The sequence below is a fragment of the Eschscholzia californica genome, unplaced genomic scaffold (genome assembly GCF_041429995.1).
Source record: "Eschscholzia californica isolate CP2 unplaced genomic scaffold, dmEscCali1.0.p SCAF_4, whole genome shotgun sequence".
Lineage (NCBI taxonomy): Eukaryota > Viridiplantae > Streptophyta > Magnoliopsida > Ranunculales > Papaveraceae > Eschscholzia > Eschscholzia californica.
In genome coordinates this window covers 20477514-20504363 of record NW_028238461.1, presented here as the reverse complement: position 1 = coordinate 20504363, position 26850 = coordinate 20477514, and the positions used below count along the sequence as shown (strand labels likewise).

The window sequence follows — 26850 nt, the reverse complement described above, 5'->3', positions numbered from 1 at the left end:
CTCGCTTAGCCAATACATCCACCTCCGAAGAGTCTAAGCATTAGAGCATCTCCATTGCAAAACTCACAAAGAACTCTAATTGATGTATGTGTCAAGTCTCAATTGAGATTGTCTTTCTAATATTGTTAAACTGAGTGTTTCTTATTCAAGAGTTACTCCAATGCAAGACTAATAACACTCTAATAGTTATAAATTTTACACATACATTTACTAGGAAAAACAGTTGAAAGAGGAATACTTGCTATCAGTTCTAAAATTAAATTTAGAGTAAGATACTCAAAAAAAAAAATAGAATTTATAATTAAGACATCTTCAAAGTAAATGCTTCCACATCATTTAAGATCTCATTTGAATTTTGAATTGAAAATGCTCTTTTTAAAAGAAGAGTTTTAAAGTTTCATGTGATAAGAAATTAAGGTTGAGTCTTGCACCGGAGATGCTCTTAGTTGTAGGTCATGAAAACTGTATGAACTTGGTAATCTTTTTTTAGTACAATTTGGTAAGTCAAAAATATATAGTATGAGTTGATTAAATGGGAAAACTTTCACACACTTTCGGGCAACTCGGGCAACTCTAAATCCAAGTCTAACCCAAACTAGGGTTAACTGCATGAAAACAAAATACATATAAAAAAGTGATTTTTTTATTATAACTATTTTAAATTAATTAAATTAAATTAAATTACAAAGATAACGTAATGGGTTAAATTAGTAGACAATTAAACATAGTAGTTGAAAAGAAGAGATCACATTTAGAGATAAAAATATATATAGAGAGAGAGAGAGATTGTTAGGTTGAAAATGATACTAGTGTTTTGGAACTTGAACCAATAACAACTACTACACTCTTCTTTCTTTCCCATAGAATTCCTCAAAACTCTCTTTCACTATTTATTAACACTTTGGAGGTTTTAAATTTTAGGGTTTTATTAGAACTTCCAATATAAGAATTTTTTAGTTCCACCATTACTACATTTTCCCATCTCTTTCTTGTATACATATCCTTTTTTCGAAGAGTTTGGTTTTAATTTCACTGTCAAGATCTTATTATACTATCATCATACAACTCAAATTTATTCTTGAAGAGGTTCCACATCAACTTGAATCTGTAAAGATGAAGGTAAGACCATGAGAAAGAGTTTTATAGAAATTGAGAAATTTGCATGAAATTATTGGTTTGCTTTTAATAGTAAGGTTCTGAGTTATGGTGTTGGGTGATTTATGGATTGATTTTATTTCATGCAGATCTTTGGTTGGATGCAAAGTAAGCTCACTGCAAAACAAAACCCTAAGAAGCCAATTACTCCCATTGGGACTTCTATTAATAGTAAGTAGTTTCATTTAAATATTATATTTATTTTCTTTTAATTGGTTAATTAGTTTACTTAATATGTACTCATTTTGTTATTATATTGTATTTTCTTAATTTGGCTTTTCAATTGTCGAAAAGATAGTTGACATCTTACTCGATTTAGTAGTTATTTGTTGATGCAATTACTTTGCAAAGGTAAACTAAACGACATTTTGTTGTACGACTGTAGATGGAGGTTAATCGAGCATTACAATAATTTCCTTTGTTCTAAGTGAGCTAGAAAATTATATCTTTTTTCCTTTTTTTTAGTAAAAAATATATTATTCTCAATTATATGAGACTTACAAAATTAGATAATTGCAGAGGTTAAGGATAAATTAATGATTTTATACAAATCCCTAGGGTTTGGGAAATAGAAAAACATTCCTAGTTTCTTACAAAAATAGAAAAAGGTACTACTCCAATGAAAACGAAAATGAGTTTAATTTTCTTTAAATATTCCTAGTGCTTCTTCATTTGTCTTTCACAATTTTATTTTCTTTAGTATATTATATATACTTATATATGATTATTTTTTCTAAATAATGTTTTCTACATGATTATAGATAAAACTACGAGGGAATCTTGCAAAGAAGAATTCAATGATTGGCCTAATGCATTCCTAGCAATTGGAACATTCGGTAATAACAGTAACAATGTAAATGAAAATTCGGAAATTACACGAGATGATGACAATTATATACACGACGAAGAGATCACATCACCGTCGGAAGATCATTTAGATTTTACGGCCGAAGAAATTGGAAAAGTACAAAAAGAATTAACAAAATTACTATCCCGCAAACAAACCGAAAGCCAAAGGAGAAATGGAAACAGTCTTCCTCTGGATAAATTTCTAAATTGTCCATCAAGTTTGGAGGTTGATAGAACAATTTGTAATACAAGTTCAGAAGATTTGGAGGTAGATAAAGAATTAATTGCAGATCTTCGACGGAGTATAAGCGTAGTATTAGGGAAAGGAAGAGACATTAACGTTGATGGTAGCAATAAAGCTATCAAGAAAAAATCGATATCGTTTCTTCTTAAAAAGATGTTTGTTTGCTCGAGTGGTTTCGCTCCTACTCCGAGTTTGAGAGATCAAATGCAACTTCCAGAGTCCAGGATGGAGAAGGTATTTATATGATACATTCATCTATATATATGGGAGAGAGAACTTGTTTGAATGCATGTAGGTGTTTACTAGATAACACCAAGTAAAACCTAATGTTTCTAACTCTAATTCACCTTCAACAGCTTCTTAGAGCAATACTGCACAAAAAGATTCAACCTAGAAGCTCAGGAGCAACTTCAACATCAAAGAAATATTTGCAGGACAATAGACATGTTTTAAAGAAAGAAATAGAAGAAGATAGAGGAAACCATGGATCATCTAAATGGGACAAGACGGATTCCGAATGTAAGTTCATGCTTGCTTTTTTTTTCGTTCGGTTATAAGAACTCAATACATATATATGAATACATAAATGATATAATTAATGGGTTTATAATGATTTTGCATTGCAGATATTGTATTAGAAATATAAACTTGGGCTATAATTTACCTCAAATTGTGAAAATATATGGTACATGGTAAGTTCTCTTTTTTGCAACATACAATTATTTAGCGACAGTTTATTCTTTTATAAATTAATTAATTGACTATTACTGAAAATACTATGACTAATTAAGATTACACATGTTATAATTTTGCAGATCTAGAGAGAAAAGGCAATACATCTACTGTTCTACCTTTGCGATTATTCAATTATTGTGTTTAAGACTTTTCAAGAACTCAAATTGAGAAAATTTTCACCTTAGTGAGGTGACATTAGAAATTTACGATCATAAAATCAATAAAATTAGGATTTCTTGATTAAGTTATTGAATTAATGGAGAAAAAAGCAAAGTGGGGTATGAATACGCGACAATTACAATAACATCTTTTTCGGAAGACATTTTTTACTCGCGTACACATGAGTGTAGGTGTGTGCATCTGTAAGCGTCGTGTTGTTCTATTCCTTTTTTTTGCAAACAATATTGAATATTGTTTGTTACTTTTTGGATTCGCGCGGGTTCATTTTTCTTTGGCCATATAATGTAAGGAATTGTACTCTTGGAATAAGCTAGCAAGTTAGTTTTCCTCATCATCAGTCTCATTTTCTTCCACGGCTATATAAATGTGTGTCTACTCTTGCTAGCTTAATGTTTCAATAAAAAGACAATAAGTCCTCTCTCTCTCTTCATTTTTCGCCGTCCAGTTGATCACAAGGGATGACTGAGTATCTTAACTTTACACTACAGTTCTTGAAAACTGTGGCTATATATGTGGGAGTGCTACAAGGATAAAATCCTTGACTTAATGACTCATTTTCACTCAAGACAAAATTTTTAAAAGTTTGACTTTGATATGGACCATTCTTTTACCTGTGTGACTCATCGAGTCAAAGATTTTGTCAAATATCCTTTGTACAGTTAGCATTTCTCATATGTAAGTGTCTGTATTTGTATTACCATATATATATATATATATATTACCATATATATATATATATATATATATATTCATTCGACATGGTAAAAAAGGGGTAGGAGAAGATAAAAACTTATACTACTATTTTTCAGCAAGAAATTAACCAAGTTGAACAAATCTATGTTCACTTATTTCTTCAAAATCAATTAGATCCAGCCTTGAATTATGCCGTTGACTTGGTTTCATACTGTGGCAAGATAGCTATAATTCATGGACATTTTCAGCTAGTGATAGTGAATCTTAAGATTGAGTAACTAATCTAATTCGAATGTAAAGGGTAAGAGCATCTCCAATGCAACACTGAATGTTACAACTTTGAGTGTCGCATAGAGTTTTAGAGTTCTTCCCTAAAAACTTTCTCCAATGCAACTCTCAATTTAGATCTCTAAGAAGATGTGGAAGTAGTGAAATAGAGATATCTCAAGAAGACACTATATTTCTACAGTGTCTTCTTGAGATATCTCTAATTCTCAAACTCATCAATATTTGAATTTAAACCAATATAAATCAAGCCTTCTATACTATGTTTAAAATAACTAATTATTTCGTTACAAAAATTTATAAAAATAATTATGTCACGTAAGTAAATCAAACATATTTAGAATTTTGCATTGGATACGCAAAGAAATTAAGGATTCCTATCGGTTGAGAGTCTCAATCGGAATTTGACACAAAGGACAAATAGAGATTTTCTTTAGTTTTTCCTACTTTAAAGGATAAAATGAAAACTTCACTCCTTCTTAAAGGAATATAAGTAATGACCAATATATATATGGAAAGTTTGATAGAGACCTCCATTCTTCTAATAGGACACTCCCCCTCTCATTCAGTTTGACCTAACGGGCGTTTAGGTCACGGTTACAGTCACCCAAACCCTTCTCCCTTATTTTGATAATCCATCTTGTTCCTTCACATTGTCAATAACAAAAATTAAAAAATAGTTAAGCTATCTCTTTTTGAATTGTAAAAAAAAAAGGTTTTAGGCTCGTCAGTCCAGAACCTTGTCTTCCCCCAATCTACGATAAACGGACTTCCAAATCTCTCAAGCTTGGTCTCTACTACTTAAGATAGATCTACAACACCATACACATCGACAAATGATCGACATCGACCAAAATTATCGGTTCTGAATTAGGTTCTTCTTCACCCACCGAACCCATAGCGTTTTTGATAGTTACTATCTCCCATATATGACGAAAAATCATCGCATTATTAGATGTTTCAGTATCCCTTACTCCCAGTTGGAATGAGAATTTGAGGGTCGATGTCAAACTTTACAAGAGCCCCTCTTGCATGATAACATAAAATAAATAAAAATATTTTATATATCAATAAATAAAAGTTTAACATTATTCAATAATATAATTATTAAATTGTTGACGAAACGAAACCCGTTGTATGAGATTTCTGAATGATCGCTTCAATTATTTTTGAAACTTCTTTGATATGCGAGCAGTATTGCAGCTAAGTAATTAGATTCTTAGATGATCAAATTAAACATGATGAATGTTAGTGATAATAGGCGAAACATGTTGTGAATTAATTTCTATCTCGCGAATTAGTGCTCTTAAGGAATCATCTCAGAACAATTTCCCTTCGGAATCACCTAATACATATTTTCTTCCTTAATAGCTAATGAAACGGTTAGAAAGTTACAATTTAAAAATTAATTATAACGTTATAAAAATAATTACAGAATTATTAATCCTGGTATCTTTTTTCTCTTGAGTAATAAGAATATATTTTACTTTATCCCAAAGTTCAAATATTTTTAGAAATATAACAAATATAACAAACTAAATGTGATGATAGAACCCATGACGTTTGATTCTTAAAATTACAATTTAATAACTTTGTTAAGTCAAACTTAATTTGGGATATTTTAACTTCAAACAAGAATACAACAAATTATAAGCCCCCACTGTGAAACTAAAAGAGGGAAGAAGAAATACAATTAAAATATAACCAAGAGATAAAGACAAGAAGAACTAGATTGTATTCTTATGTTTGTAAAGAATTTCTCTACTTTGGTACTTTGATCCATTGATACATATTATTCACTAGCAAGGAACCCCTTTATATAGGCCTCTTTGATGAGTTACATAACCAATAGAGAGTCACAAAACAATGGTGATTGAATACAAAGTAATGGTGGAGACTTATGGTGGTGAGAGTTACAAAGTGTGGTGGTCATCCACCATAAATAAAATATCTATAACACTCCCCCTGGATGTCCACCACATCAGAAATTTGCCTCACTAAAACCTTACTCGGAAAATCCAATGGGACAAAACCATAATTAAGGAAAAAGAGTACAAATTCTTTTTATTTGTTCATCTTTGATGCTCACATAATATGTCTCATTAAAACCTTGTTAGGAAAAAACCTGTGAGAAAAAATCTTAACAAAAGAAAAAGAGTACAGTATGAAAATGCAGTATAAAGTGTCTTCATAAACTTGTTCCCCCTCTGAAAGGTCAAGGCATTGTTCAACTTTGTACCGCCATCTTCCTCTTGGTATATATACACGAACATATAATAAGTAGCATTTTACATTTCAAGTTGCATTCATATAATGCTTTAAAGTTTATGCATACTTTAGATTGAATCTTGTTAAATCCTTCAGGGATATCAATTGAAGTCGCTCTTTAGTGATCTTTATTTGTGTATTATGTACATCAGTAAGATAACTATAACATTGTGAAATTGATGTACTTATCACATTTCATTGTACAATCCACTTGACACACATAAGAGGTGTTTAAATTCATCATTTGATAACTATTTTTCTAAAATAAAGTTGTCTCGCCAAAACCTTGTAAAGAAAATCCAATCAGACAAAACCTGAACGAAAGAAAAAGAGTAGAACTTGATTGACATTTCATATCATATTCTCTCTGATAAAGTATGAATGATTGTTGTTTTCTGAAACCACATTACAATACATGTAATGTATTGTATACTATATTAGGATTTTTTGGACCTGAATTTCTATGACATATGATAAATTGAGACAATATGAGTTTCTTTAAAATTTGGAGCCTTTTAGTATTTCAAAATATGTTCATTTCCAAGATTTTTTTTACTCGAGTAATCTTTTTCAATACTCTACTCTCAAGCTTTAATAAACTCTACAGGAGCCACAATAAGATTTATCAATACTTCATAACTCCACTCAAGAACTTTTTTAATTCATATAGAGAATTTATAAATGGACGTTAAACCCTTTATAGACTAAATGAGTTTTCATTTCTTACATACATCTACTTTATTACCTTCGTAGTAATTCTCAGTTGGTACTTCAACATCAAGTCTCAAGACTTAATTAAAAAGACATATGTAACGAATTATTTTGTCAAAATTTGTCCAATTACTTATAGTAATTTAGTTTCAGCAAAAAAAAAAATATAGTAATTTAGGATCAATATGCTCTCTGTAGCTACTATTTTCAGAATTACATCGCGCGAAATGATTTATTTGATTTCTCAAATTTCCGCAGCATACATATAGTTCAATGATCTCATATATGTGCCTTTGTAAAAGGTCGATATCTCTTTTTAGACATATGTATCCTCATCTGGAGATGTTATTAAGAATATGAATCACATTTATTTCTAATTTTATAGCTTCTTCAGGAGGATTCTTTCATAAAAAAAATCCTTCAGGGTCTACGAGTAGATGCTACTTAGCTCTAATCATTTTCCACGACTTTTATCCGTATATGAGTACATTACACTTTAAAAAGTAATAATATTTGCCGCTAGCAAATTCTCTGTATTTTGATTCCAAGTGAGAGAAATTTGATCATTTTCAAGTATTTTACGACATTAAATATAGTACTTCCTCCCCCTAATGTCGATAGATTTTCTTCTTATTTGTGCACGCATACTTCAAGGACGTGACAAAGACGATCGAAAATTCAATTGCTTCAGGCAAATTTTGATTTCTATTTTCATATCAAATGATCTGTTGGACCAAAATTGCTGCCTAATAACAACTTTAGGTGTGAGCAATTTGTTCTAATATTACAACTTCAGTTGTGATTGTTTTCTATTAAAATTCATCCTCACTTTCTCTTTCGGGATACAACTTCAGGTGTAATATGAAAGCGGATATCATCACCGTCCAAAGACGCGAAAAAAATATCATCATCACTTGAATATATATCCAAATTTCCACTTAATATATGATGAGAAAATTTTGCAATATAAGTGCAACCAAGATTGTGATATCTTATTTTCCGTTTTTTTCACAAAAATTGGTCGCCTTACACGATGAAGAATTTTTTCATTTGATTAGACTATATCTTGATATATTAAAATGATATTTCCAATTTTGTAACTCCATATGCAAATCTGCACCTGGTGTCGTATTTTTCTTACAAAAAGTTCAATTGCAATCTCTTAAGAATAAACGGAAACTAATTTCAATACTAAAATTATCGATATTTGCCATTCTCCAGGAATTCGTAGATAAACTTTTTTTTTCAAGGGTTTACCCTTTTTGGTGATAATTAACTAACTCATATGATATATATATGTTCATCCTTAGAGATTATTCACTCTAGTAATTCTTTTAGAATTAGGTTATTTCCCGAAAGGCCCCCTACTTGTGACAAGCAACCCGCGTAGTCCCCTACTTTATCAAAAATACCCAGATCACCCCACTTCATCACCTCTCCGTGCCACCTCATCTCTCTGGTCAACTCATCATCTACTCTGATAAGGTCGCCGACCGGTCAAAATTTTCGGCTATCTTCATCCTTAAAATTTTTTTTCTTTCTCTCCAGCTCACCTCTCTCTTCTCAGGCGACCTTCAAACACCAAAAAAGAAAAAAAAATCTCTTCTCTCTAAACACTCCGACAAAGGGGTTTCCCTTTGCTGGAGGTCTGGTTTACCAGATCTGGTACTTTTCAAACAGACCATTAAAGGTCTGGTTCGAACAGACCTTCAATGGTCTGTTCGATAGACTAAGGTCTGGTTCACCACTTCAAAGGTCTATTCCATAGACCTTCAAAGATCTGTTCGATAGACTTTCAAAGGTCAGTTAGAACCAAACCTCCGGCGAAGGGAAACCTCTTCGCCGGAGTATTTAAAGTGAGGGAGCTAAGAGAATTTTTTTTTGGTGTTTGAAGAGCCTGAGAAGAGATAGGTGAGGTGGAGAGAGAGAGAAAAAAAAATAAACAAAATTTAAGCATGAGAGTCGCCGGAAATTTAAGCCGGTCGGCGACCTTATCGGAGAAGATGTTGAGTTGGCGTGATAGATGACGTGGCAGAGAGAGGTGATGAGATTGAGGAGAGAGAGTTAACGGATATTTAATGGAACAGGGAAAAAGGGGCCGTCTGGGTATTTTTAAAGTAGGGGGCTACGCGAGACGCTGGTCACAAAGTAGGGGTCTTTCGAAAAATAACCTAATTTTCTAAATTTCAAGAAGTATTTGGAGTTTGGTAATCTCATATAAAAATAGATGCTTCAATTTGATTGTCACCAAAATCTGATGGTTAAATATGAGATATCCATCCTCCTTGAGATTTATTTCTTAAAAATATTAATGGTTATGTATCTGATAAACTTTTATTCAATTTACACTTGCATAAAAAACTAAAAATGAGTTATGAGAGTAATGGCAATTTATTTTGGAGGTATAACTTACCTCGACCTTATCGTAGACTGGATTGCATTAACATTCATATTAGTTTGCAATACTAACCCTTTCGCCATTATCATCAAGTTAATTCTTATGTCATTTTGATATAGTTTATTATGTCTCAACAAACATAAAACCAGTGGTTAGAAATAAATAGGAATAATGAGAAAATTTGAATATACGACAAATAAATATCCAAATATGTTTTGACTTCCCAATAAGAGTCGAACAAACTTACTAATATTTTATTTGTTTATACTTTGCTCAAGGAGATGGATAATATTTTCTCCCTTTTGATCATAGAGCAATTCATGTTGATAATGTGTTGTGAAAAATAAATGAGGGAAGAAGAAATACAATTAAAATCTAACAAGAGATAAAGACAACAAGAACTAGATTGTATTCTTATGTTTGTAGAGAATTTCTCTACTTTGGTACTTTGTTACTTTGATACATTGATACATGTTATTCATTAACAAGGAACCCCTTTATATAGGCTTCTTAATGAGTCACACTATAATAGTCTCTGAATACGAAATAACGGTGGAGACTTATGATGGTGAGAGTTACAAAGTGTGGTGATCATCCACCACAAATCAAATATTTATAACAGCACCAAGAATATCTGATTGGTTCTAGGTTTTTTTTTGTTGCCAATGATTTGTTCCCGTTAAAACAAATTAAAAGAAGTTGGAAACTGTTAATGTCGAACCCGAGACAGGCATAACACACTTTGTTTGTGTTACTTTTTTCTCCGGATGCCCTGTACACGGCCCTGCTCCGAGTCCACCTTCAACCTTGGAAAGGCAAATGTCTCCTACCATATATAGGCATTCTCTCCGCTCATTCTGTACAAGAAATTACTTTTACAATATTATTATGATGCTCCACCAGTGCCAACCAGCTCAATAACTGGGATGGGATTGTGCTGGGGCTCACACCGGGAGAGCTTACACAACCCTTCAAACTATGCTTCGAGACTTAGTTGGCACTTTTTCAATTACCAATTATGAAATGGACAAAAATGGGAAAACTTGATGCTGATTTGGAAACTTTAGAGTGCACCCAATTCAGAACTTGTCCCAAATACTAAACCCATGTTACCAAATACATTTCTTGACTAATCCAATTCCAAAGCTCAACTTGTTGGATAATTAACTATAAGATCTTTAAACACTAAACTAAGAAGAACTATACGCCCAGGATAACCAACAGTAGCATGGCAGTGTATCCCTTACAGAAGGGACATGCTTACCACGTAACACTAAACTAAGAAGGTAATAGCCCTATCGTTAGGCTGGTCTAAGTCCTCGATATAAGCTAAAAGAAAAGGACGAATATCTATAAAGAAGATAAAAAGTTATTCAATTCATATACAAACCCAATTAATACGTAGGTTATAACGCTGGGGGGAAAACGGAAGAGCATTGAAGACACAAAAACATTGAAGACACAGATACATAATGGAAATGAAAGAAATAAGATCAATTAGGGAAGTCTGAACAAAACCATTACTTGTAACTCATCTTCCCTGTGACATTCCCTTCATAAACCCCTGCAATGAGCTTCCTATCCCCGCCCCAACCGCTTCTGCCAAATACTTCGCCTGCAAAAAACATAAAAACATACCAGCTCTTTTCACGCCTCTCCAGGAGTTATAGTCCGGAGAAACAGAATCAGATATTAACACGAATTCAGAATATATTACCTCCTGAACTGTCTTCCCTAAATCAAATGCATCTTTCACTCGGTTCTTCAAGAAAGCCCATGTGTCACGAAAATCTGCGATCGCCGTTGTACAGATATAGCTATATTAAACTATTTGAACCTAATTGAAACAAGATTTAACGAAAATCTGCCAAGCCATCAAGGGCCATCTCCTATGATTGGAAGGAGTTCCCCAAATCTATGGGGTTTGGACACTTCACCATTATTCTCTTGATACAAGTACATACCACAGACTGAAAGGCTACTCTCTAGATCCAAAAGCAGAACAAACCACAAGAGAGGCAATTTAATCAGGGTCTCAGCTCTTAGCACAAGCTTTCCAACTCAGACCCACAAGTAGGCACAAAAGTAGGTCATTTGACAAGTCTATGCAATGGCCATCTCACCCAATTTCAAAATGGCTTCACCCGGGCACGCCTAATTCAAGGACCGGGCCTTGCCATCTTGAGACCAAGTCCTGATCATGACTGCTTAACTTTATACTGAAAATTGACCTTCAGCCTTACATCATTGGACCCAACGAAACATGACCTTTTATCAGAAATAATTTCCTTGGATCAAACAAATAAAAATTGTGGCATAGTACCAACCTGGTGAATTATCTGTCAGCATGTAAACTTCAACAGCTGAATAGATTCCTCCAAGGACTGTACGCTTCAAATACCAATCAATATCAGAAGCTTGATCACCAGAAGCATGCAAAATTTCATCTATCAGTACTGCCCGCTGTTTGAAACTGGTTGGAATATTCACTGGTTGGGCCTGTAAAGGAACACCAGAAAAGGAGTAACTAAAAAAGTACATAACTCTACGAACTATAAAGGCATATGAATGGCTACCGGGTCAGTGAGATACCTGGATACTGAGAGCTTGAGCCCATTTTGATACATATGGTGCCTGCATTTCTAGGCGTATCTGGATTAGTTTTGCAATGCGATCACTGTGAGCGAGTGTTTTCAAATCCTCTCCTGACTCGATTCTGTCTATCAGTTTTTGCAGGCAATCGTCCATGAAAAACTGAGTATAAGGAGATGAAAAGAAAACCATTTATTGACCTCAAATTAGAACATAACTTCATAAAGGAAGAACCTGCAGAGACTATGCGCAATATAAATGGAAGTGCTTGATTTCCATCAACAGAAATATAAAATCAACATCTTCCTCTTTCCCCCTATCTTTGATTTAAGGGGAAAAACCAAAACTATCTGAACAGATCCGAACCAACTGGACCAACTCCAGCAAACTGCTGAGAGCACTTTGTGTGTCTTAATGAGTTACTTTTACCATTTCGGAGATCAAATTGTTTAAAAGGTTTGTAATAAAGACGTTAAAGTGGCTCAAGTAACAAATAATGTCATCAAATCTGTTAATTAGTTGCGAATTTAAATAATGAATTGCTCCATTAGCCACTAAAAAAAAAACAAAGAACGCTACCGGAATTGAACTATCCTGTTACCGTCAAGCCAACTAACACCATGATATATGAAAATATAGTATCTGAAACTAAAGTAGTTTTAGACTTTGAGTCTGAAAATGGAGGGCCACTAAACATGAAACATGGTTTTCCCCAAGAGAATAATATATAACAAAATTGTAAGGTACTTGAAGGATCATACGCATATATTAGGATTGCTAGTGGTGTTCCTTCAATAACTGTACTGTACATCATTTTTCATCACTAGATTTAGCTCGTCATGATTGCGCAACGATTTCAGATTCAAAACATGTTATACTGAATCTGAATCAGATTGGCCTAATTAAGTATCGGAGATATTGAGTAGTGACTCCACCCCTTTAACTAAAAAATATCAGACACAATTTACATATACTGAATTAGTGTTGGACACCAAATTTGGAAGAGGAACCTATGACTATATTTGTATTTGTCAAAATAAACATAATACGGGCACTACTACCAAGACAATTGAAACCTATGTACCTCCACAAGGGCAGCTTCTTTCCTTGGAAAAGCTCCAACAATAGAGGGAGAAACCCCAACCTCCTTGGCTCCTTGAATTATAGCAGTTTCACTCCATCCCAATCGAACCTAAAACGAACAACAAAGTTCATGAAAAAAAGGAACGAAAATGTCCGAATCGACACAATTACAACATTCTTGAAAATGGATTAATAATAATAATAATAATAAATGACACCAAATTGAGCTATTATAGCTCTTAAATTGGTTAACACAACAAACAAACCAAAAGAAAATTTTACTCAACCAAAAAAACAGATCACTGAGATCCTCAAACCTAAAAAATAATGAATCCATAAATTAAACAATATATTTAATCCCAAAAGAAAAATCAGAACTAATTCCCCACTAATAACACATAACAAAAATCTGATTTTTCAACAAAAATATGTCACAATAATTATCAAAACAAAGTAAAACCAATATTCCAAAACCACCAAATAAATCAAATTAATCAACGAAATCGGAAAACGAAGGAAAAATGGTAAAGAGATAAATGAATTAGAAGAACAAACCACATGAGGAAGAGCAGCTTGAAGAACACGAGCTTGTTCATCTTGGTATTCAACTCTATGTCGACGTTGTTGATGATCTTCTCTTGAACTCTGTCTCTCATAACGATTGATCTCTTCTACTGCTTCTTTTGCTGTCTGTGCTGTTTCAAATTCTGAAGCATTTGGTGTTTCGGAGGCTAGGGTTTGTTGTTGTGGATTTTCGGGAGAAGGGATGATTTTTGGGGGAGGTACAGGTAAAGGAATTGAATCTGTTAAGAAACGGGAAGTGATGGTGGTCTGAGGAAGAACGAGGCGGCGATTTATGTTATTACGGTGACTCTGGAGGAGGAGCAACCGCTTCACTACCGACCGATACATATTTTTCTGTCTTGATATTTTGTCGAGTTCCCAGAGAGTGGAAATTATGTGTGATAAAGTTAGGGAGGTGGGATTAGATGCCTTCTTTTACATCCACGTATACACTACTAGTCCAGTCCACGTGTCTGTAACATCCACTTTCACGCATTTGGCTTCGCGGAGGGCGTATAGTCAGTCCCTCGGACAATGAGGTAGATCATAAATGATAGTATGCCCCGCCAATAGAGTCCATGGGTATATATACCAAAATCATTTTCATAATAGGTATATAGATCAATCTTCCCAAAATATGGACATTTAGTCCTTTTACAATAAGGGCATAAATAACTCATACTTTATTGATAAATACCCTCCATGTCCCTCGTCTAAAAAATCCGGGGTTTTTAAATTTCGGAATGAATCCGGAAAGTTTCCCAAACCAGGGGGCGTGATTTGGGGGAGATATTTAGGTTATAAACTGAAAAGATTTAATAGGAATTAACGGATCAAGGATATTTTCCAAAACAGATTTTTCAAAACAGATTTGGAAAACGGATATTTTCCAAAACAGATTTTCTCTCTTGTCCTTTCAGATTTGGAAACCAAATCTATATATCACTTTCTCTCACTTAATTTTCAGATTTGGATGAGTATATTTTCTGAGATCAATTAGCGTGATTTGGGGGTTAATATTCAAAACATATATATCAACTTTCTCTCACTTAACTTTCGTTTTTTACTCATACATAAACACACATCGAATACAAATTATGAAACAAGTTCGTAAATTATGTGTTATTTATGACGAGGAAACCATTATTTGTCATGTATACAACGTAATTTATCATATGTGTGTGTGTCATCCATTATGTACCATTGAATACTTAGATTATTTTCTGACATAAATTACTTGTTTTTTACGCGTACATGTCCATTGTGTACCATAAATTATAGTAACTTGTTAGGAAATGTAAATCTGAAATCATGTTTTTTGTTATAAAGTATGTGATTTATCATAAATTATGTATACTGTATAGTAAATAACACAACCTTTGTACGACTGAAACGAAATTTTATTGAACAATAATCTGTGTTTTATTGTAAATGAAAAGAACATAGTAGACTAGGTAACTTAAAAACAAACTCCGTCAGAATGTTGCCCGAGCTCTCGATCCTTACTGTCTTTGGTCTTCCAGGTTTACGGCGAATCAAACATGGTAGTGTTTTTGACTCTTCATTAAATGTACATGGTTCATCGAAGTTAGGGGCAGGGTTTATATGTTCCTTGTAAGTCTTCACGTAAGACTCCGTTGTCCAAACTAGGGGTGAGCAGCGGTCGGTTTTTTTCGGTTTTTGTTCGAGCCGGAGCCGAACCAATAAGTGGCGGTTCGACTAAATCATCGGCCGAAGTCGAGCCGATCATTCGGCCGACCGACAAGGTTCGGCCCGGTTTGGTTCGGCTCGGTTGAGTTCGGTTGATCGGTTTAACCGAACACAATTTAGAGAAAATGACAAACTAATGTTAATCATTTCACTGGATATGCGGAAAATAAAAATTAAGAGTCTACCGTACTTTTCCACCATTACATATACGGAAAATAAAAATTCATAGTACTTTTCCACCATTACAAAAAAAAAGTAGAAGCGCGAATGCAATATCTACATTTTTAAGTTACTAACTAAGAATGACTTGTGGTACATAGAACATTAATGAAGACTTACCTTTAAAAACCTTTCAATCAAATTGAATAGGTTGTGTGGTTCACGAAGCCGACAACAACAACTAGGAAAGAAGACAAATTTAGACTTGGAAGATTTGATTTGGTTTTCTTAATTTTTTTCCTTATTGACAAAATTATTATTTCCTCTTTCCAAAGAATTCGGTCGGTTCGGTTTGGGCGGTTTCTAGAAACCCAAGCCGAGGCCAAACCAAGTCGATTTGGGTTGTTCGGTTTTTCGGCCGAACCGAGTCGAACGGTGATCGGTTCGGTCCAAAAACCGATCGATGCGGTTCGACTTGGTTTGGTTTGGCCGATTGGTTCGGTTTTTGCTCACCCCTAGTCCAAACAGGATCATAGAAACAATCTTCTTCATCGTAATTTATACTTCTATAGTTTATGTGATGATTCTGTAAGAAATTCCATCAGTGCTGGTTTACTACAAGAAAAAAAAACATATTTATTAGTTAAAAAAAATTTATAATCAAATTTACATACATTAATAATGAAACATTTAATAAAAAACAAATGAGATGGATCATACATAACAGGTACAGATCAATAAATTATGTATAATGTATGGAAAAGTACAATTGTTTATTAGGTTAAGAGAAGTTTTATATGCTTGTCATGACCACTGTTCTGGTAAAAAAAGGACGTGTAATGTTGGATAAATTTTTCATACTTTACGCACCTTTGTTCATTAATACTATCATCTTATGTGAAATGTATGCAAATTGTATCAGAAAGTATGGTAATTTATCGTAAAGTAACTGTAATTTTTATTCTGTTACAATAATCAGAAAGGATAAACATCAATATATTATTAGCAAATTGTATCAGAAAACATGGAAAGTTATCGTAAAGTACCTGTACTTTATATTCTGTTAAAGGAATAAGTGTGGATAATTACAAAGATCAAGAACTGTACGGACAGATAATTCTGATCAACAAAAAAAAAAAAGGATTTAACGTAGATCTGAAGAAATATACAATGAACATTGGAAGGAGAAATAACATACTAACATTGAACACATCATTAAATAAGAAATAAACATCAAAGATCTTAAAGAGTTACGAAAGTTTTAGAGAGAGAAAATATAAATCTTCCATTCGAAGGTAGTTAAGATGGAAACAGATCTTATGTAGTTGGATCACAAATGTAATATGTTCAATAATAGAGCATCGTAATCTGATAATGGAAAAAAAGAATCATCATTAGATCTTAACAATGATGTTAATACAAAACTGAAAATTTTAAACCTTATAAAAGATGAATGATTTTCGAGCAATCTAATGAAGATGAAAGAAAAGTTCTGAGATTAATGGAGGTTTAACAACTAGTTCGAGTTTAAAAGAGAGGAAATAAAAAATTTCCGTTACAGAATATAATGAAGGTAAGATTACTTTGAATAGAAATGTGATTGGAGAGAGAATGAGGAAGATAAAAAAGGAAAAGAGATATGCTAAGATTTTTATGGTTAATTGGTTACATTAGATAAGGAAGGTTATATTCGGTATTAAGAAAGATTAAGTATTATAGAGATTTGTGTTTTCTCTCTAGATGGACCCAAATGGACTAGATATCCATTTAGATTATTATTTTGGTTTTCAATCTCTTTATTGGATTAGAGAGAATTAAAAGTCCTATTAGGGACCGTTTTTTGGGCTATAAGCTCAAAAATTCCGGCCAATATCCCAGCCGAGGTACTTGGACGAATTTATGTCGCATGGTTTTTGTGGAAAGCACGCAACAAATATACGTTCGAGAATATAATTCCTGATAATTATAAAACCATTCAAGAAGCTCAAGTCTGTATACAGAATTTTCGGAATCCATATTTAATTTGGACCAAGTTGAAGATGAAAGACCTCAAGCTCATATCAAATTCTGGGTACCACCAAACCTAGGCAAGTTAAAAGTTAACTTTGATGCTGCATATACGAACGTAAAAACTACTGTTGCTGCGGTATGTAGAAATGATAAAGGAGAATTTGTAATGGCATTAACTGCTAGCTACTCATCTTCCTCGGCGATGGATGCAGAAACAAGAGCTGCCAAATTGGCAACAACCCTAGCACTGCAACTTATTGATTATGAATGTATAATAGAGGGTGATGCCATGACAGTTATAAATGCATGCTCGAAGGACTTAGAAGAGGTGTCATGGAGAATAAAACCGATCGTTTTGGAAATTCAAACAGATATACTAAAGCTTCGGAAAGTTGATTTTTCATATTGTCCTAGGGAAGCTAATATGGTAGCTCATTTGCTAGCAAAGTATACTGTTAACTTAAATCTGGATCAAACTATGGAGATTTATCAAACTCCTAATTGCATTGTAAGTCAGTTGGTGACAGATTTTGCCAACATTATTTCTTGCTCTAGTAACTAATAAATTTCAGGCAAAGGACTTAGTTCATCAAAAAAAAAAAGGTACTTGGACGGGCAGGATCTAGTGAGAGAAAGCCTAACCCTTTCTCTCACTAGATCTCAACCGACCAAGTAACTCCGGCCTGGATTCGGGCGGACATGTTGTTTCACCTTTAATCTGATGGGAAATTTTATATGAAATGCCTTTTATTTTTAATGGCAGAAGAAGAAGTCTTATTTTTTAAACCTTAATTTTTCTTTGTTGAATTGGTTTTGTAATCTCTTAATTTTAGATGATAATAGGCTTTAAGACAATATATCTAAGTTTCATGTTTATCTATGATAGCTATCCAAACCATTTGATGTAAATGTACATGTTCCCAATGTAATGTCAAAAAAACATTTAGATTTAATTCAACCATATAACAAATATTTCATTTAAGTTTCGAAATCTAAGTACAGATCAAAACCAACCAATTGTGGCTAATCAAATACACAAACAAAAGCTCTCTTTCATGGTTCCAAAGTTCACAAACATATCAGCCCTGCAAATCGCAATATCTAGTAACAACATGGTCACTATTCCGGGCAGCTCGCATTGTCTCTTACTCTCTTGTGCTTGAATCCTCAGAAGACCGGTCAAGAAGCTCAATCGAAACAGGTACAAAACCTCAAAAGCTCAATCGGAACAGGTACAAAATCCCAAAAGCTCAATCGAAACAGGTATAGAACCCCAAAGCTACATTTGGACTACTCATTGAAAATCAATTACTTGGAAGACACAAATTTCTTAGAGACATCTGATTTCAGTTTGCATCCAAAGGATACAGCTTTGTGCACTAACCCATCAATTTCTTCCTCCTTTTTCTCGTAAATGACGAAGGCTGTGAAGGCAAGGGGAATTCCTGCATTCAATTAACAAGAGGGATTAGTCTCTTAACCGTTGAATAGGAGTATATCCTATCTAACATGCACACAAGTTCGCTTTTCGGTTTCAGCGTATCCAACAGGAACATCCGTCATGAAAGACATACTGAAAAGAGTAAATCACAAAAGTACAAGAGAAAAGTGGGTCGGTCATTGATTAACAATTTCGAAACCAGTACTTGGACAGGACTACAAACGTGGTGGACGAGAATGAGAGAAAGAACGACATGAAACAAGAGATTTGACAGTTACCTATTAAAAATATGGTTTGAATTGGTGTTGATCCGAGGAAGCTCAGGAACAATAGAAAGATGCATACCTGTATGATTCAATAGTAGATTAAAACATATTAGTACTACCAATAAGAGTAGCGTACATAATTCGTAAAGCTATATGAATCATGCTCGATTTTGTTGAGCAAGGTCAACATTAGCCAAGATGAAGTCAATATGCAATTAGCAAGTGCTTCATCAAGTATGATGACCTCAAGTGATCGCTTAGTTGATCACCACCACCATCAAGTAGTAGGATATTATGACTCAAGTTCTGACAGCATCATCAAGTAGCATGACATTGACAGTATCGAGTTGTTGCATTCTGACAGTGGATAGAAAGTTCTAGAGAATCCTAATCGTATACTACCATCTAATTTATCATTGAAAAAGAATAGAAAATAAGACATACAAGGAGGCAAAGTAAAAAACAAGTGATGAATACCTTGACAAATAGTGTCAAGTCCTTTCCCTTGCAAAGTGATTGTAAATCGTTGACAGCAGAGTTCCATACAGACCCAGCCATGATAGCAATCTGATTACACCTTTCCTGAGGTAAGTGGAAACTCGTAGGAGAAATTTTCTCGATGGTATAGCCAAATCTGTAGACGGAGATATCGAAGTTCTTAGTCGTATTCATAAATCATAATGATAAGTGTGATAACGCAGTCACCTTGCCCAAGCTTAAAACTGTGATCTAACAATAAGCTATATAACTTTAAGTGCATAGATGGGCCATTTTTGGCGGACTATTTTCACATATTAGATCGTAAGTTCGTAATTACTCAATAGTTCCATTCGTTCATGCTGACACTAAAAGAAACATATTCATGGTCGTAAAATATGACTGCAAATGTTTTGTATTAACATTTTGGAAATGATAAAACTTAAAAGTGTGGCACAAATACTAATGATTATTAACTTTCTGATAACAAGAAAAACCATTATAACCTTTTGCATTGAAATGAAGTATCATTGGAAGTCGTAAAACGAATAAGGTTAATATGGTCAAAGAACAGGAAAAGTGGTTGGTATGACGGCCTTTTTTTTAATCCAAAAGGACATGTTTATCTAAAGGTCAAAACTGTTAACACACAAGCAGAAGAATTCTTTTTGAGGATATACAGTGACCTTTATCAACCCAATAAGCATGTCAGCTGAGCAATATGATTCACTCTTTCATGACAAGTGACGAAATCTAAACATAGGAGTAATTTAAGCTGTAAATAACGAAAGTGGGATTACATTTTGGTAGGTAGAAGGCCGTGAACGAACAAGAAGAGTGTTGTCACCATCAGAAGCTTCGAAATGGCAGTGATGAGTGTGTAACCTGAGGCAATGAAGTAATAGTAGAAAGCGACCAACACAATGAGACTCGAAATTGTCCGCTTTTTATCTTTCCAGAGAAGTGTGTCGGCAACTGCAAAATTACAATAGTCAAAAACTCGTCAGTTATCTGTATAAATAAATGGGAGTAAATAAGGGCATACTTTCATACCCTTTCCACCTCCAAGGAACAAGTGAGATTTAGATGGCCCTTCTCGCTTAGGTTGATGCTCGGCTCTCAAATGTTGGTAGGAGTCAATTGTCCTCTTCAGACCTTCCTACATTTGTAAGTATAAAGAAATTCAATTAAACTAGCAATAAACTCGATCCACCAACAAGCGCACGATCATTAAGAACTAATCACGATCTACTTTCTAAAGCCAATACCCAAAACAATGATCAGGTATTTTACTGGTGATTTTCTGTTTGTCGCCTCAAAAATAGAAGACAACAACTTCCCTTTTGTGTGATCTTGAGGAGAGGTCGATCTCGAAGGTATCCAAACATTAGAGACCTACATGAGTCAGCGCTTACGACCAGTGCGATGCCGAAATGTGACACTAACTATCTGTAGAGGCTAGATGCTATTCTCCTCTTTGGTAAATCTTGTGTACGTAGGTGTGTGTGTGTGTCTGTGTCTGTGTGTGTGTGTGTGTATAATTGTATATATATCTGTGTGTTGTGCTTCTTGAATGTAAATAGAGACAAGGAATCTCGTGCAGAAACATACCTGAAGTGAAACAATAGGTGTGTAGAAGATCCGGTCCTTCGCTTTTGAGCAATTGAAAGTTCTGCTGCATGAGAGAAGTCTAATTCTTGATGGTGTCAGTTGTGGCACACGCATCCCATAGGGGCCTAGCACCTTATATACTAGCTCTACCAAATGTGCAATTGGCATCATAACAGGAGCAGGAATCTTGATACTCGGTCTGCAAACACGAAAGAGTTATATACTAGACCATATTATGGTGTACTAATTAACAATATTACTCTCTTCTTGCAACCATAATTTCAGAAAAACTATTCAGCACAAAAAACAACTTTAGCAGGTAGTACAATATTACCTTTCATAGCCAAGGCCTTCCAGGATAAGTGACATAAACTCCCAAAATTTTATTGGTTCTGTATTGGTTATAAAGAAGGCCTGCAAAAGCATCATGATTATGTACGGATATAAGAGAGTTAAGAACTTGGATCGACCCGTGCACTAGTCTTCATATATGTGAATTTAACATTTGAGTTTGCAGATTGAAGAACATTTCTTTTCATTTTTTTGCAGATTGAAGAACATTTCTTTTCATTTTTTAAATCTAAGAAGAGAAGGTGAAAAACAACGCGTAAAGGGATATAAAACATATTCCCAAATCCGGTACTTCCCTAGATAATTATATATATATATATATATATATATATAACACAGAACTTACTGCTGATCCGGTGACCCCAGTATCCCAATTATTATTCTTACATGATATCTAATGAATACACTTAATGGGATTTTGTACCTGTCCTGCAGCTCTCTCCGCAAGAGCACCTTCTGAAGCTAGAGCTTTCTCAGCACATACATGGGCATGAGCAACGTTTTCTACGTACGTGAAATCATACATGTTATTGCCATCACCGATAATGAACTGATGAAAATAAAAATAAAAATTAGTGAAGTCAAAGATTACATTAGACAAGTGACCGCAAGCCTTGACAAGTAAGATATAAACATATGTGTGTGTGTGTGTGTGTGTGTGTGTGTGTGTGTGTGTGTGTGTGTGTGTGTGTGTGTGTGTGTGTGTGTGTGTGTGTGTGTGTGTGTGTGTGTGTGTGTGTGTGTGTGTGTGTGTGTGTGTGTGTGTGTGTGTGTGTGACACAATATTACAAGCTTAAAACATACTCTTACCTTAGACTTTCCAGCTCTTGCAGCAGTTACCAAAGAGGGAACCAACAACCTATCACCAGGACCAAAAATGCTACTAGGGCGTATGCAGCATGTTAGAAGCCCATCCCTTCCATTTGCCTTTAATACTAACCCCTCTCCTTCAGCTTTAGTTGCTGAATAAGAATCATTGTGCTGAAGAGGTGGTAAAAGACCCAACAAAAGAAAAAGAACAACGGGAGTTTGTGATTAAAACAATATAGAGGTGCTAGAATAGGAGAATAATAACTAACAAGGACACAAAAGATAGCCATCTTAACTACAAGAATGAGACATCCTGCCTAACAAATTTCTCACCCAAGAAAATAATCAAAATAGACAACCATGGACAAGATTTAGCCATGATATTTAAGAATATCTGAAAGATTTAACAAAACATCCGATCAAATTAGTGAGAGTGAGATCTTTATCAGATAAGACTCCTTTTGGCATAACGATTCTTCCTAGAATGAGGTTATTGTCACAACAACTAACATACGTAGAGAAAGAATCTACAGTTGAAGTCTCCCACTCAACTGCTTTCTGTTTAAGAAACAAAAATCAATTTGGACACTGGCCTTTTTGCCGTGCTCCTTTATACCAAACAAGGGAACTTGATGTGTATGAGTCTGTAACTAGACGTCAATGATATAAAGGTATAATCTTAACGAGGCAAACCTTAGGTGGATACTGCAGCGATTCATCTCCGTTAAATATTCCATGAACTCCATCAAAGACCACACTGGGGGAGCTAGTATAGATGAGTCTCTTCACTTTGCACTCAATACAAGCATCTATAACATTCTTAGTTCCTGCACAACCACCATATTCATTAAGCAGTATAAAACCATAGTCAGAGAAGCAAAGTGCTTATGGACCGTCGTTAACTACTTGGTTATTATTTGGGCAACTTCAAACACTTCACCTACTACATTGACCGAATAATGGAGCTGCTGATTGTTGATCGATGAGTCTGGGGCAGCCATGTGGAAGACAACCTCGGCTCCTTCAAATGCTGCAGGACAGAAATAACATGCGTGAGAAGATTATACATTAAAAGACAATACACGTTAATTACTTTGACAGTCGCACAACCCACTCATCTGCTTCAACCAGTCAAGATAGTATACAATGCAATGAATACATCAATAACATGTCAATGAATATACCAATATTACGTTATTTTAGAGAATGTCGAGACCTTTAATCACTTGGGCCTTGTCTCGAAGATCTGCGGACACATATTCAGCTCCACCCAAACGAAGAGCTTCACCAAGAATTCCTTCTTCCTCGTACGGTTCAAGTTTGATTGAAGGGCCCAAGTCAGCAACTCGGACCACCCATTGCCGAGATTCAATGAGCATTTCCACCAAATGCCGGGCCGCAAAACCCCTTCCCCCAGTCACTACGCAACATTTTTCTTCCCTTGACATTATTATATTCAACAACTCTTCTACTCTGCAAATCCATCAAAGAAGAGCGAAACGTAAATTATTAATCAGAAGACGAAATACACTTAAAAGATTATCCCAGTCTAATAATCACAGCAACCAAATTCTAAATGAAAAGGTAGGAATTCTGAATCAAAATGAGATATCAGCTTGGTTATGCTAAAAAAAACATGTATTTAACCAGAAATTAAAACTTGATAAAAAAAACAAATCTGTATTTGAAACATTATTAATGACCTAAATAGATTAAACATTGTTAAAATAAATTACTAAATAACTGTAAGATCTAATTATACAATGATAAATTAAAATACTCAATAAATGTGAAATATATTCAATTCTCAACAAAATTAAGCAAATCAAGCGTTTCCTAACATTTCAATATCAAGATACATCATTAATTTATAATCAATTCTTAACTCAATTAGATTAGATGAATACTTGAAATCTAAGCATATGAAAGTCTTTAATATCGAAAAGTGACCAAAACTCTACATTTTGATCGTTCCTCTGAAAACCTAATTCTAGAGAGAGAAACTTATTACTAACCTCTTCTTTCTCTATCCTTTCAATTCAATTGACCTTCACCGTTAAAGGATCTAAACGAGAATGCCCCCACAGACAAGAGAGAGAGATCTAGAGAGAGAGAGAAACTACGGTGGTTTTCGTTACGTTGTTAACCTTGAATCCGGTTAATCGGGTTTTTAACCGGGTACAGATGGGTCGGTTCGGATTAAGTAGATCTGGAGCACTGACAGGAGATTCCAAAATGGGTGACTAGACTAGAAGGGTATAGTAGTAGAATTTTCACAGAGATGTGTCAGACTGTCAGTAGTTTTTGGTATCAATCTGACTTGCCCTACTAAGAAACATTAGACTTGGAAAAATAGATTCCCAATTTCATTTCACAGCTATATTGTAATCGATAATATTTTTGTTCAACAAAAGAAAAAATCTGACGTGCCCTATGTTGCTATCTATGGGTGGTAGTGAGGGGAGATGGTGTGGTGGGTGTTTATTTGAGTGTTATTGACGCGTACGTTAAAGCAAATTTTAGGAGAGGAGACGCTTATAACACTTAATATAATACCCATCTATGACAACGTACAAAAATCTTTAATTGAACCCAAATCGGTTCGTTGTTTTGTTATTTTCTTCTATTACATATTATGTGAATGGAGTTAGGAAAAAATGGTATGTGTGAATTCATGATAAGAAAAATCGGTTAGTTATTTTCATGTAGTCTCGCAAATTTTTTATCGCTACTATCATTTCCAAAATCCAGTTTTGGTATCACTCAATTCCTTTGAAAGACTCCTTATCATTTTCAAACTAGTCACACTGTCAATTGTCAAGAGCTCCTATTGATATTTAATTGAGCTATAGGTTGAGCTCAGCATGCTTAATGTGCTAATAATATCACTTCTTATGCATAGTTAGTGATTATAACCAAACGATAGCACATTACATTTCAGTCGTGGGGGTTTACTATAAACTTCACTGGATAAGTCAATCGCTGAGTTCCCATGGAGCGAGCTTTGGTGACTTAGTAGCACATCAAACTTCGTGTTCTCTTCTTCTCCGTTCTTGTTTTCCATCGTCTTCTTGTTTTTCTTCTCCTTGCTTTCAAACATGGTCAGAGGTGATTGAGTGCTTTTAGCCATTCTCCTTCCAAGCCTGGTCCAACTCATAATGGTGGATTGTGACAATACATTTTGGGCTTTTAAAACTTGGCCAACCGCTAATCCATTCTTACACTTTCTAAACGATTCTTTTTTAAACATTTTGAACTTATCAAAAACCACGTTTTTGGAAACCATTTCATTTTTTAAGATAGTTTTCCGAGATCCCGTATTTGCCATTAAAAAAATCTTCACATGCTTCTTCTGTTTTTTTTAGAGAAGGCAAATTTTTTATTTTCTTCTCTTAAAATACAAAAAAAGGTGATTCGCAAAGAGTTTGTCAAGTTGTTTGCGTATCCGTGAGTCAGGGCCGAGTGGTCACAGTTATACTAACTCAATTATTGTTGGAAATATAGGGTTGGATCAATGAAATTATTCCAAACACTTCCCAAGGACACTTCCCAAGGATTTACCACATCTACCATCTTCCTGCACTGAAGAAGACAATATTGGAGAAGCAGAAAATCGACTTCGATATTTAGTTGAAGATGAATCCTTCTTAGTAGTTGTGTGTTTTTCTCTTCTGGTTAGGTCTTATTTATAGACCAAGTAAACCCTATTAGGGTTTCCCAGAAAACGTGGAGAAGATTAAGGAAGTCGTGAGATTTGAGGTTATCTGTTACTTGTTCGAAACAAATAATAGAGTTTTAGAAATAATAAATACCAAAAAGTATTTATTTTATTCTAAATTCCCCCAAACTCCAGAACTCCCAAACCTGACCCGACCCGCTTTGGTCAGACCGACTATTCTCCTCAAGTGGGACTATCGGACGTAACGGCTTTGGAAGCCATTTATCCAACAATTTTTTTTTTTTTTTTTTGAGATTGGAATCTTAAATCATAACATTTGACTAACATTTTACATCATGACTCGATCCCGCAATTTCATAGTTTTAAGAAGGAAAGTCCAAACCACTGCGCTAAAAGGCGGTTGCCAACTAATCCAATTAATTGAAAAATATGGATGGATCACTAACTCCACGAATTTCCCTTCGGATTCCTTCAAAGTCTAGAAGAAAGGAGCATTGAGAGAAGTGCCTCCATCCATAAACCTGCTTTGACATTGGTTGGTCATTATCATCTTGGACCACTTAAAATATGGGTTGTGTT

General features: G+C 34.4%; 3 protein-coding genes across 6 annotated transcripts; 1 reads left to right on the top strand and 2 right to left on the bottom strand.

Moving 5' to 3' along the window:
- Positions 1-791: 791 nt before the first annotated feature.
- On the top strand, positions 792-3494 carry LOC147543551 (protein NEGATIVE GRAVITROPIC RESPONSE OF ROOTS-like). Its single transcript, XM_086637769.1, has 6 exons — positions 792-1119; positions 1245-1326; positions 1917-2482; positions 2605-2767; positions 2875-2940; positions 3064-3494. Exons 1-5 carry the CDS (start codon positions 1114-1116, stop codon positions 2892-2894), a joined length of 837 nt encoding a protein of 278 aa, XP_086493895.1. The 5' UTR covers positions 792-1113; the 3' UTR covers positions 2895-2940; positions 3064-3494.
- A 7354-nt stretch (positions 3495-10848) lies between these two features.
- Positions 10849-14177, bottom strand: LOC147543550 (uncharacterized). Its single transcript, XM_086636227.1, has 6 exons — positions 13749-14177; positions 13195-13302; positions 12111-12272; positions 11846-12017; positions 11236-11309; positions 10849-11133 (listed from the first exon to the last, which is right to left on the bottom strand). Exons 1-6 carry the CDS (start codon positions 14103-14105, stop codon positions 11050-11052), a joined length of 957 nt encoding a protein of 318 aa, XP_086492353.1. The 5' UTR covers positions 14106-14177; the 3' UTR covers positions 10849-11049.
- Positions 14178-18584: 4407 nt separating this feature from the next.
- Positions 18585-26250, bottom strand: LOC147543549 (3beta-hydroxysteroid-dehydrogenase/decarboxylase-like). Of its 4 annotated transcripts, none has more exons than XM_086632639.1 (13): positions 24608-26250; positions 23809-24065; positions 23533-23622; positions 23286-23419; positions 22593-22763; positions 22207-22332; positions 21766-21845; positions 21432-21630; positions 20874-20979; positions 20621-20795; positions 19821-19977; positions 19356-19422; positions 18585-19081 (listed from the first exon to the last, which is right to left on the bottom strand). In XM_086632639.1, exons 2-13 carry the CDS (start codon positions 24038-24040, stop codon positions 18945-18947), a joined length of 1674 nt encoding a protein of 557 aa, XP_086488765.1. In that variant the 5' UTR covers positions 24041-24065; positions 24608-26250; the 3' UTR covers positions 18585-18944. The 4 variants fall into 4 exon arrangements, with proteins under 4 accessions (XP_086488765.1, XP_086488769.1, XP_086488767.1 ...); XM_086632643.1 differs by having other exon boundaries at positions 23809-24122; positions 24284-24628; XM_086632641.1 differs by having other exon boundaries at positions 24500-24628.
- Positions 26251-26850: the final 600 nt, after the last annotated feature.